The sequence below is a fragment of the Schistocerca piceifrons genome, chromosome 2, assembly GCF_021461385.2.
Source record: "Schistocerca piceifrons isolate TAMUIC-IGC-003096 chromosome 2, iqSchPice1.1, whole genome shotgun sequence".
Taxonomy (NCBI): domain Eukaryota; kingdom Metazoa; phylum Arthropoda; class Insecta; order Orthoptera; family Acrididae; genus Schistocerca; species Schistocerca piceifrons.
In genome coordinates this window covers 1094335538-1094348948 of record NC_060139.1, presented here as the reverse complement: position 1 = coordinate 1094348948, position 13411 = coordinate 1094335538, and the positions used below count along the sequence as shown (strand labels likewise).

General features: G+C 45.7%; 1 protein-coding gene across 1 annotated transcript in view; it reads right to left on the bottom strand.

Moving 5' to 3' along the window:
* Window positions 1-13411, bottom strand: part of LOC124776155 (odorant receptor Or2-like) — an 81697-nt gene that overhangs the window by 14852 nt on the left and 53434 nt on the right. Inside the window, exon 4 of the mRNA XM_047250995.1 lies at window positions 961-1116. Coding sequence (XP_047106951.1) covers window positions 961-1116 — 156 coding nt within the window. The remainder of the gene's footprint in view (window positions 1-960; window positions 1117-13411) is intronic.

Here is a 13411-nt window from a genome sequence, read left to right as displayed (position 1 = left end):
AGTTTTAATGTACGTGCCGCAAAAAGAAAAGAAAATGTAATGCACAGCACGCAATCTTAAGTGAATTTTTCGAAATAAATGAGGTCCCATTTGAGAGTATTGCTGACCTGATCGTTGATGCATATTGGCAGCCTTCTACACGTAAGGCAGTGGAATGGCGCACGATGGAAACACCTGCACCAGGCGGCTGAGGCACTCCAGCTAGGGTTCCAGCCAGTAATGACACTGGCAGCCTGCAGATCTTCATTTAAAAGTTCTGGCAATATTATTCTACGGTAATAGAATTCAAGAGGACGCAGTTCGTTTGCTTTTACTTGAGTACTGAGCATAAAATGAGTTGACCTTTTGGCAATCTGAGAGAAACAAACAGAAAGATTCATTCTTTTCGTATTGCCACTATTGAGCAAGAAATTTTTTACGCAAGTATAAGTGCTTGCCACTTCACGAAGGTACTATCCACTAAATTTACTTTGTCTTTCTTCGTGTGTCTAAATAACCAACGTATTATCTCTGGAGTCTAGCGATCAGAGAAAAAGATGTAAAAAGAGGCTAATGTGAGTTTCACTCTCTCATACACGTACATACGAACTCGTATGATGAAAGTAATAAAGAAGAGCGATAAGAACTCAAGCTCGTTCGTGCCCTTTCGAAAGGAACACTCTGAGCACCCGTTTTCAACAATTCAGATGTAAAGTAGTAATGCTTGATAGAGATTTGAGCCCCAGAGTTTTCAAACGTAAATCTAATGCGCTAACCGCAGCACCATCATCTTGGTTTGTGGCGATGTGTTCCTATCACCATCATCACCATCACAACACAACTAGGTAAACATCTCAAATTAAATAGCTCGTCAATGTATTGTAATGAACTCGCATCCAACACAACTCCCAAGAGTTTTGACTACTTCTGTTAAGGCGTTAAACGCAACGACAGTAGCAGATGGAGAGAAACTGGACTGACCGCAACGAAGGCTGCCGTGTTGACCGGGTAGAGGTGTCCCGCTGTGATGAGCAGTGGTTTTTGGGCTCGCGCCATCACAATGGACAGCGCCCTCTGGAAGCCGGCACCGGCGCCCACCCAGTGGCTGCTGTACGCCGCCAAAGACAGTGCCTCGCCCTGACAACAACGGCAACCACACGGTGCAGGTCACTCTCAGGAAGGCAACGTCAGCGGTCACCCAGTGGTTGCCGCACGCCGCCGCTGACAGCTCCAACTCTACAAACAATAACAATGCGACTATGAGCACTCTGTGGAAGGTGATACCAGCGCTCACACAGCGGCTGCTGTAAGCCTGTTAAGGCCGGTTCCCACTAGGGCTGCCGCGCGTCAAAACCGCGCGGCAAGGCGCGGCGGGCTCTGCGTCGCGGTCTGCCCATGTCGAACCGCTTCCGCTGCCGCGTGCCGCGCTCCAGGTGCGCGCCGCCAATCACAGAACGCGCTGAGCGTGACGTCAGGTACGGAACCCTGGGCCACGCGAACTTTCGCCGAACCGCTGGCGCGGACGCGGCGGCAGCTATGAAATACTTATCATCCGATTCCAAGGAAACTATTCCGTAGAAAAATTTGATTCTTGGGCATGTTACAGCCTGATATCTTCTCTCGATAAAGAACCGAATTTCTTTTCGTTATTCGTGGTGGTTACTTGCTGTATCGCATTTACGTAAACCTTTACACGAAAATTGAATGAGTGTGCAGAGGTAAAAACGCATTGCGTGGACTTTGCGTACAGTTCATTTTAAGTAATACATTATTGCGTATGAAATTTAGTCAACATATGGAAATTGTTTTTAAAACTGAGAGCAGATCGATAGCTATCACCGTTCTCGAGATATTGACTGTAATGTCGGCGGATGGGCTGTGCCGTCACCGCTCGCGGGTTGCTCGCGACGCGACCGGTACTTCGTCCTGCTCGTCGTAAACCATGTGGTTGTATCAACCGCAAATTTCGTAAACGGTTCAAGAAATCGAAATGTGTTTTTTTTTTTTTTTTTTTTTTTTTTTTTTTTTTTTTTTTTTTTTTTTTTTTTGCAAACGATAACTTGTGTAAAGTCATGTATTTCGTCGCATGATAAATATCCTAAATCTGTTTATCTACCGAGATATGAAAGTAACTGCAGTTTTTCAGAAGGGATAGATGAATTTTTTTAAATGGCATTAATAGCATGTTGAATGAGAAGTTAAACCGAAACTAATTTGCTGGTATGTCATAAGATGTAATTTACTAAATATGTAGAGCTATTGATTATTTCCTTTCTTTTTTCTTTATCCAGTGTACTTTACTGATTCAAGACGCGTTTCGCCTTTTACTTTAAGGCATCTTCGGTGGAATCTAGAATGACTCAGTTTTATTTTGATCTGTGATACTTGCAGATTATAAAACAGTTCACATCTTTTTTTACGTGAATGACTGATTACTTACAGTGAATTGAGTTTTTGGCGGACATATACGTTTACCCTCACCTGGTCACATGCTGGAGGTTGAACTAAAACTTAGATTATGGAACATAAGCACATTTTCATGTTCGCTCTTTTTTCTTCTGTCACTAGCAGTAGACGTTTTACCGAAAACTCTGATTTAAAGTCGTAACTACAGTGTGTTCACCTCATGTCCCTTCCTGTCTGGTTTGTTTATGTATATGTTGCCAACCTGCAGAATTATATGCTGAAAACTAATGTTTGTTTATTTTTGTTCTCCTTATATCTGTATGTGTGTGTGGCTAGCCAGTGATAGTTATAGAAAGTTGAAAGTGAATCCAGTAGTTGTCAGACAGTGGTTGAAAGATTTGGTGTTCAGCTGATTTCAGTTTTGGTTTAAATGTTTTAAGGAGTGCATGGAAGAGTAAATTCACTGCTTACATTAATAGATAAAATAGTAGAATAGTATTTCAACAGATGATTGTTATCAGAATACTATCACCCAACCCCTTTGTCCTCACTCTTTGACGCCCCATAATACGTCCTGTCAACTAACCCCTATTGTTGTCAAAGTTGTGCCGTAATTTCCTCTTCCTCCTCTATTTAATTCCGTACCTCTTCTTTAGTCACACGATCCTCGTATCTAATGTTCAGCATTCTTATGAATCACCACGTTTTGAAAGCGTCCATTGTCTTCTTGACAGAACTGTTCATCGTCCACGTTTCACTTACATACAAGGCTGCACTCCACACAAATACCTTTGTAAAGTAGTATCCAACCATTAGCATTTATATTCGGTGTGAACAAATTTTCTTTTTCAGAACGCTTTTCTTGCTATTGACAGTCTTCAGTCAGGTTTGCGTCTGCACCAGGAAATGCCTTACAATTTAAAATCTGGTTTCGAAAACTGTTCCAAATATATATTATTCTTTCGTGATTCTTAAGCAAGGTGCTGGCGATGATTACATTATGCTCTGTGGGAAATTCTATCAGGTGGCTTCCACTTTCATCCCTTCCACCTAGCCTTTGTGTTCTTACTGTTTTCGTGTACCTGCTACCGTATCACATTTTAAATTTTTGTCTCGCTTAACTATCTGAATAATCTCTCTTGTTGTACATTGTTTCAGTGTGTTAGGAGATAGTGAACAATCGTGAACGGTAGTCATGAAATCTGTTTATGGTGAAATGAGAAAACATGAATAATGAAATATGTGAAAGAGTACATTGTACAGAAAATGAAAAATTTGTATGGCTTCACCCAACTTCGTCTTTCCTTCATGTAGGTGTAAGATATAGTTAATCTAACGCACCGCGCGTTTCAGTGGGTCCTGCCCCGTACCTCAGTGGCTGTCCGTCATTGGCTACCGCTAACGTCTGCCGCTTCCAGATGGGAACGCCAATTCCGCGAGCCGCCGCGTCAACGCGGAAAACGCTTGCCGCTGCCGTTTCCGCACGCCGCACTGCCGCGCTCTAGTGGGAACCGGCCTTTAGGCACATCGCTTCACCCTGCAAACAACTCAACGCGTGTTCACCCACAATTCCATCGACAGCGCCACCACGACACACAGCAGCATCTGAAAGCTGTTCCTGTCGCCTAACCAGTAGCTTTTGTACGCTGCCTCTGACGCTGCGTTCCCCTGCAGACAACAATGAGAACAACCCTACGAAGTTTGGCTTTTAGCAGGACAGTCATATTAACTTTTCGAAACATCCTTGGAAAAGGCATCCATTAAAACATTATTTCGAATATCTGTTTATCGATACCTGAAGAATTGGTCGACGTTATAGATCCAAAAACAACTTGTGAACTGTGGACAGCCCTCTCTTAATTATGTGAACTGCAGACAGAGGCAAACTGGTGACATGTTAGCAGCGAACACGGGATTTAGTCAGCCAGTTAGCCTTACCCGAGGGCCACCACGAGGAAGATGGCAGACGGCCTCCCATATTCGCCACTTAAATTACAACTAAAACATCAGTCAATAAATACATCACTGACAAACAACAAACAGTCAAAAAAATATCATCCAGTTTTACTTTTCCAGTTGTTGGGTCAAAAACATGAAGCCAATTCGTTTGTTAAAGATTCAGTTTAGTTAAAACCGCATCGATAGACGATTCGTTTCCTCAGTTCTTCCTTCTACGCCTGTAAAAACGCTTCCTTCTCAACAGGTTTCTTATTTTTTTTTATTTTTATGGACAGCTTCGCAACTGTTGGTGGTACAGTTGTAGGTGGACCCGTATTCGGCCCATACAGTTGGCGGAAACAAGGCGTCGTGGGATATACGGTACATGTGTCGAAAACGTACCTGGTAAATTTTACTATTGCAGGGTTCTGTTTCAAATCGTGCTCCCCCGTCTTCCCACACCCAGTCAACAGGGATAACAGTCATGAAATCATCAGTGAAGCACTCCATCGCCTGATCAGGACTCAGAAAAAGTAGCACGAAGAAATTTTCAAGTAATAACTCTCTGGCTTCTTGGGAGTTGCCTTATAAGTATTCGACTGGTCTAGCACCTCCATCATCCACCACCAAGACTGAGCAAGGTGAATCCGAAAGCCCATGATATATTAATTTTGCCAAACTCTTTCAAATGACTTCCGCGAATTCAGCCAGGTAACACTTTCAGCGACCGCCGATATTTCGGCGGGAGAACACCCCGCCATTTTCAAGGCAAACTGCAACGGACAGGCGGTGTACATGCAAATTTAAAACCTCGGTTCTCGGACTGAAGTAGGAAAGATAACACACACACTGAACACTAGTGCCACCAAAGATGACCAAAGTCAGAGCTATCGATGGTGAGACTATGAATTCGCAGGTGAGGTAGCATTGACTCTGTCCCTCTGTTTTTTGACAAGGGAGAGAGCCGGATTCCAAACAGAGTTTAAACAGAATCCTCCATCCCTGTTAACGATGTTGCTCGCTAATTTAATCTCAACTGCCTCCCTAATTACACTGTCCCAATAGCTGGATGTGCATGCCAATATCTCGGTGTTATTATATAACATGGGGTGATCAGTATCCAAGCAATGTTCGGCAATAGCAGATCTACTTGGCTGCTGTAATCGTGTGTGCCGTTTATGCTCAGTACATCGGTCCTCCACGGTCCTGATAGTCTGACCAATATATGCCATGCCGCAGCTACAAGGAATACGATATACACCCGCCTTACGCAGTCCAAGATCGTCCTTAACGGAACTCAAAAGTGCTCTAATTTTAGATGGAGGTCGGAAAACACATTTCACATCGTATTTCCGTAAAATACGACCGATCTTATTGGACGTGTTTCCTACGTAAGGCAAAAAGGCAGTAGACTTAGGTGTTGACTCAGAATTATCATCAATCACCAGATGTACAGTTGGTCGATAGCGAAACGCACGTTCAATCTGTCTATCACTATAACCATTTTGACGAAATGTAACTTCAAGATGAGACAGGTCAGCTGGCAAAGTCTCAGCGTCAGAAACGATATGTGCCCTGTGTACCAAGGTACGAAATACCCCTTCACGGGGAGCCGGATTGTGACAACTATTAGCCTCTAAGTACAAGTCGGTGTGAGTACGTTTCCTGTAGACTTCATGTCCCAATGATGCATCATCCTTCCTCCTAACCAACATGTCGAGAAAGGGAAGGCAACCATCCTCTTCCACCTCCATCGTAAAACGAATGTTCGGGTGGATCGAGTTCAGATGTTCTAGAAAGACATTCAAATTCTCCCTACCATGAGGCCAAACAACGAAGGTATCGTCAACGTATCTAAAGAAACAGGCGGGTTTCAAAGGCGCCGACTCCAATGCACGCTCCTCGAAGTCTTCCATAAACGAATTTGCGATCACAGGAGACAACGGACTACTCATCGCAACTCCATCTGTCTGCTCGTAATACTGGTCATTAAATAAAAAGTAAGTGGATGTCAACACATGCCGAAATAGATTAGTTAATTCAGCACCAAACCTGGCCTCAATTAACCGGAACGAATCAGACAGAGGAACACGAGTGAAGAGAGAGACCACATCGAAACTCACTAAAATATCAGAGTCATTCAACCGCAGTCTCCCCAAACGACGTAAAAAAATCAGCTGGGTTCCTGATATGATGTTCACACCGACCTACTTGAGTACTCAACAGAGAAGCAAGATGCTTGGCTACACGATATGTCGGAGCGCCGATGTTACTATAGGACGGAAAGCAACCCCTTCCTCGTGAACCTTCGGAAGGCCATATAACCTAGGACGAACAGCAGTATAGGTGTTAAGACTCTTGATAGTGTCCTGCGACAAACCACATTTCTTCAGGAGGCTGTTGGTCTTTCTCTCAACACTTTTTGTGGGGTCAGCATCGATTCTGCGATACGCTGAATCAGATAGTAAACGTTGCATCTTTTGTACATAACCATGTTTATTTAAAACAACGGTGGCATTGGGACAGTGTTATTAGGGAGGCAGTTGAGATTAAATTAGCGAGCAACCTCGTTAACAGGGATGGAGGTTTCTGTTTAAACTCTGTTTGGAATCCGGCTCTCTCCCTTGTCAAAAAACAGAGGGACAGAGTCAATGCTACCTCACCTGCGAATTCATAGTCTCACCATCGATAGCTCTGACTTTGGTCATCTTTGGTGGCACTAGTGTTCAGTGTTTGTGTTATCTTTCCTGCTTCAGTCCGAGAACCGAGGTTTTAAATTTGCATGTACGCCGCCTGTCCGTTGCAGTTTGCCTTGAAAATGGCGGGGTGTTCTCCCGCCGAAATATCGGCGGTCGGTGAAAGTGTTACCTGGCTGAATTACCGGAAGTTATTTGAAAGTTGTATACGCCAGGAAAAACTCAGGTCTCACATTGCCAAACTCTGTTCACTGTTTCATGAGTGGCAGTTTTAAAATCGATGAGAACATCTTTCGGTTGGACGTCTTAGTCATGATTTGCAAGATGCTGTAACGCAATCGTGTATGAAGATGAGAAGTGAGTACATAAATGTTAGTACAGCTGAGTGGGTGAGCGGACCGGCGTGTTTCTCGAACGTGAGTCGGCAGTTCAGAAGTTACGACAGGGGCGATTATCGGATTAATCGATAAGCCGATAAGCCTGCTCAATTGGCAGTCCCATGGCATCATAGTGAGTTGTAACCAAGTGTACGCACTTCACATGCAACCGACCCAAGGACACTCGTTGTACGTGGAAAACTTTCTAGGTATCTGATTTTGAGTATCTACTTTGTTTCCTGCAGTCTCTTTCATCTTGGTGGACACCAAAACAACTTTGATCGGAATCTGTGGCATGCTATTCAACATCGCTCACACTGACCTATAACACAGAACAGGCAAACATACAGGGCGAAGACGTCACACTGGTACCGTGTATAGTCTGCCTAAGGCCCGTCTGTAACTACCCTTCCCCCTTCCGAAGCAGCTGTAAAAACCATTTTGAGGGTGGCCAGCCACGGCTGCATTCTTGTGGTGTAGGTACAAAAGGACAAAAGCAACGTTGAGCTAACGGCCGGTGAGCTAAGCAGGTTACAGCAAGACTGGAGCGGAGTTGGAGAAGCGACCTGACATGTACTGGGCTGTGATGGACACCGGGAAAGGCTACAGTTCCGTGGCGAAGGCGTGAGTTGAGGGCAGTGTCGGGCGCAGCCGATTGGAGGGGGTGTGCTGGCTGGGCAGGACGGCATGGCAGATGACCCCATAAGCTGCACCGTGTGGACTCGTACAGCAGATGGTGCAAGAGACATCGAAGGCACTGGAGCCATAGGAGGTGGTGCTCGAGCTAGATGAGGAGGCGCTGGACCAGCCCAAACGTGGGCAAGTGACCCCAGACGTCAGTGGCGAACCATATATCTTGACATTGTTTCACCATGGACATGGATACCAACGACAATCCGTCTCTCCTGACATTGTTTTGCAGCCAGCACGGACCTCCGGAAACGCAACGCAACATCAAACAAACAACCGGCATCGAAGCTCACAAGCACTGAACGGAACCAAAGTGACGTACATAACAAGAACATCTGAATTTACACAAATACCTGAATAATAATGCAAGATAACACTGCACAAGGCTGCCGAATATGTGGCGTATGACAGCTGATACACAACAACAGACAAAGCATATAAACAGAACACAATAACTTCCAAAAGCTCAGCGCAAGGCACAAAAATATACTGAACTAAACAATTATTTAACGCAATAAAATGATCCCAAAAGAACGTGCATGTCATGTTCTTAAAAGGGAACGGGAAGTGGCCTCCGAATACGATGGCAGAGCCAGCAGGGCATCTGCGGGACTTATGGCAAGATTTCCCTCAAGGTGGGAAGAACAGAGGTCCGGATCGGTGGCGCCAGTGGATGTACTGAGACAGGTGCCAGGGCTGGCAGTAACAGAGGAAGCTGCCATATCGTACAGTGTAATGCCGAGAAAGGCTGAGCATCGGACCACATGCATGCAGCACACTGGGCAAGCGCGAAACTTTGCACGCCGTGGTCGACCTTCATTTACATTATAATAAGAGTTGGCCACGAGCTGCAGATAACTCAGAATCCAGCTCCCACATGGAGAAGAGGCAGCTGTATTCTTCATCAGTGATGTAACTGAAGTCCCAACTGCCCCGTCTCAGCAGCCATTCTGTGGCGTCGAAAAGCTGGATTATGACATGCAGTGGCGGTAACTGTGGGAAAATGGGCCGCCACAGCCTGGACAAGGCCTCACGGGATCATCTGAAGACAACCATTCCCCATACAACATACACTGTGCTGGGCACCTCCTGCCTCCCAGAAATCCTTCTCATTTTTTAAGTCTTCCGTCTTCTGACTACTTTGATGCAATCCACCACGAATTCCTCTCCTTTGCAAACTTTTCATCTCAGAGTAGCACTTCCTGTCAACATCCTCAATTATTTTCGGGATGTATTCCAATCTCTGTCTTCTTCTACAGTTTGTACCCTCTACTGCTCCCTCAACGCACCACGGAAGATAGTTCCTGATGTCGTAACACATGTCTTATCGTCCTGTCCATCATTCTTGTCAGTATATTCCATACATTCCCTTCCTCGCTTATTCTGTCGACAACTCCCTCATTCCTTATCGGTCCACCTACTTTTCAACATTTTTCTGTAGCACAAAAATGGTTCAAATGGCTCTGAGCACTATGGGACTTAACATCTATGGTCATCAATCCCCTAGAACTTAGAACTACTTAAACCTAACAAGGACATCACATACATCCATGCCCGAGGCAGGATTCGAACCTGCGACCGTAGCAGTCACGCGGCTCCGGACTGAGCGCCTAGAACCGCTAGACCACCGCGGCCGGCTCTGTAGCACATCTCAAATGCTTCGATTCCCTAGTGTTCTGGTGTTTCCACAGACCGTGATCCACTACCATACAGTAATGTGTTCCAAATGTACATTCACACTAATTTCTTCCTGAGATTAAAGACTGTATCTGATACTGGCAGACTTCTCTTGGCCAGGAAACCCATTTTTCCCTGTGCTAATCTCCTTTTTATATCCCTTTGCTGCATCCGCTGTTAGTTATTTTGCAGCCTAAGTACAAGAATTCTTTAACTTCTTCTACTTCGTGATCTCCAATTACGTTGTTAAGTTCGTTGTTGTTTTCATTTCTGCTGCTTCTCATTACTTTCGTCTTTCGTCGGTTTACTGTCTATATTCTTTACTCGTTAGACGATTCATTCCATTCAACACATCGTGTAATTCTTCTTCACTTTGACTGAGGATAGCAACGTCATTAACGTGTCTCATCATTGATATCTTTGCACGCTAAATTTTAACGTCACTCTTGAACCTTACTTCCCTTGTTGCTTCTTCGATGTATAAGTGTAAGGGTGAAAGGCTATACCCCTTACTTACATCTCTTTTATCCGTTTACTTCGTTTTTGGTCGTCCAGTCTTATTGTTTCTTCTGAATTCTTGCACATATTGTACATTACGAGGATTTCCGTATAACTTCCCCACAATATCCCTAGGTCAGTCTCAGAATTTAAATCTTGCTCCATTTGACACTGCCGAACGCTTTTTCCAGGTCGAAAAATTCTGTGAACGTGTTTTTATTTTAGTGCAGTTTTGCTTCAGTTATCAACCACGACGTTAAAACTGCCTGTCTGGTGCGTTTGCCTTTCCTAAAGTCAAATTGATCGTCACCCGATAGATCCTCCATGTCCTTTCCCATTCTTATATTATTCTTGTCAGTAACTTTGATGCATATGCTGTTAAGCTGATTGTGCGATAATTCTCGCACTTGTGGGCTCTTGCTGTCTTCGGAATTGTGTTGACGACGTTTTCCCGAAAGTGTGATGGTATGTCGCCAGTCCCACACATTCTGCACACCAACGCGTATAGTCGTTTTGTTACCACATACCCCAATTATTTTAGAAATTCGAATGGAATATTATCTATCCCTTCTCTCTTAGGTGATCTTATGTCGTCCAAAGTTCTTTTCAATTCTGATCCCCTATCTCTTCCCTGTCCACGTGATCAGACAAGTCTTTCCCCTCGTAGAGGCCTTCAGTGTATTCTTTCCTTCTATTCGCTCCATCCCTTGAGTTTATTAGAGGAATTTCCATTCCACTCTTAATTTTACTGCCTTTGCTTTTAATTTCACTGATAACTGTTTTGACTTTCCTGTATGTGCGGTCAGTCCTTCCGTCAGTCACTTGGTTCTGATTTCTTCATGCTTTTCATGCAGCTACTTTGCCTTACCTTTCCTGCCCTTCCTGTTTGCCCGCCGGCGTGGCCGTGCGGTTCTAGGCGTTTTAGTCTGGAACCGCGTGACCGCTACGGTCGCAGGTTGTAATCATGCCTGGGGCGTGGATGTGTGTGATGTCCTTAGGTTAGTTAGGTTTAAGTAGTTCTAAGTTCTAGGGGACTGATGACCACAGATGTTAGGTCCCATAGAGCTCAGAGCCATTTTTTGAACCTTCCTGTTTATTACATCCCTAAGTGACTTGTCTTCCTGGATATCCTGAACATGTACTTCTTTCTTTCATCGATCAACTGAAGCACTTTTGCTGTCATCCTTAGTTTCTTCGCAGTTTACCTTCCTTATATCCACGGTTTTCTTTCCAACTTCTGTTATTACCATTTTTAGAGATGTCCTTCCTCTTCAGCTGAACTGCCTATTGAGTTAGTCGTTATCGCTATATCTGTAGCTTTAGAGAACTTCACACGTATTTCTACATTCCTTAGTACTTCCGTAACCCACTTGCTTCCGCACTGGTTCTTCCTGTCCAGTCTCTTAAGCTTCAGCTCACTCTTCGTCATTGTTGAAATGTGATCTGTATCTGTTCCTGCTGCAGGGTAGGTCTTACAGTCCGCTGTTTGGTTTCCGAATCTCTGCCCGACCGTGGTGTAATGGTGTAAGTGAAAACTTCCTGTATCTCCACGCATTTTCGAAATACACTCCTGGAAATTGAAATAAGAACACCGTGAATTCATTGTCCCAGGAAGGGGAAACTTTATTGACACATTCCTGGGGTCAGATACATCACATGATCACACTGACAGAACCACAGGCACATAGACACAGGCAACAGAGCATGCACAATGTCGGCACTAGTATAGTGTATATCCACCTTTCGCAGCAATGCAGGCTGCTATTCTCCCATGGAGACGATCGTAGAGATGTTGGATGTAGTCCTGTGGAACGGCTTGCCGTGCCATTTCCACCTGGCGCCTCAGTTGGACCAGCGTTTGTGCTGGACGTGCAGACCGCGTGAGACGACGCTTCATCCAGTCCCAAACATGCTCAATGGGGGACACATCCGGAGATCTTGCTGGCCAGGGTAGTTGACTTACACCTTCTAGAGCACGTTGGGTGGCACGGGATACATGCGGACGTGCATTGTCCTGTTGGAACAGCAAGTTCCCTTGCCGGTCTAGGAATGGTAGAACGATGGGTTCGATGACGGTTTGGATGTACCGTGCACTATTCAGTGTCCCCTCGACGATCACCAGTGGTGTACGGCCAGTGTAGGAGATCGCTCCCCACGCCATGATGCTGGGTGTTGGCTCTGTGTGCCTCGGTCGTATGCAGTCCTGATTGTGGCGCTCACCTGCACGGCGCCAAACACGCATACGACCATCATTGGCACCAAGGCAGAAGCGACTGTCATCGCTGAAGACGACGCGTCTCCATTCGTCCCTCCATTCACGCCTGTCGCGACACCACTGGAGGCGGGCTGCACGATGTTGGGGCGTGAGCGGAAGACGGCCTAACGGTGTGCGGGACCGTAGCCCAGCTTCATGGAGACGGTTGCGAATGGTCCTCGCCGATACCCCAGGAGCAACAGTGTCCCTAATTTGCTGGGAAGTGGCGGTGCGGTCCCCTACGGCACTGCGTAGGATCCTACGGTCTTGGCGTGCATCCATGCGTCGCTGCAGTCCGGTCCCAGGTCGACGGGCACGTGCACCTTCCGCCGACCACTGGCGACAACATCGATGTACTGTGGAGACCTCACGCCCCACGTGTTGAGCAATTCGGCGGTACGTCCACCCGGCCTCCCGCATGCCCACTATACGCCCTCGCTCAAAGTCCGTCAACTGCACATACGGTTCACGTCCACACTGTCGCGGCATGCTACCAGTGTTAAAGACTGCGATGGAGCTCCATATGCCACGGAAAACTGGCTGACACTGACGGCGGCGGTGCACAAATGCTGCGCAGCTAGCGCCATTCGACGGCCAATACCGCGGTTCCTGGTGTGTCCGCTGTGCCGTGCGTGTGATCATTGCTTGTACAGCCCTCTCGCAGTGTCCGGAGCAAGTATGGTGGGTCTGACACACCGGTGTCAATGTGTTCTTTTTTCCATTTCCAGGAGTGTATATTTCCTCCTCTTGTTATTCCTGAACAGTGTATTCTCTATTACTAACAGATATTTATTGCAGCATTCAATTAGTCTTTCCCCTTTCTCATTTCTTCTACCAAACCCATACTCTCCCGTAATCCTTTCTTCTACTTTTTCCCCTAAAACCGCATTCTAATC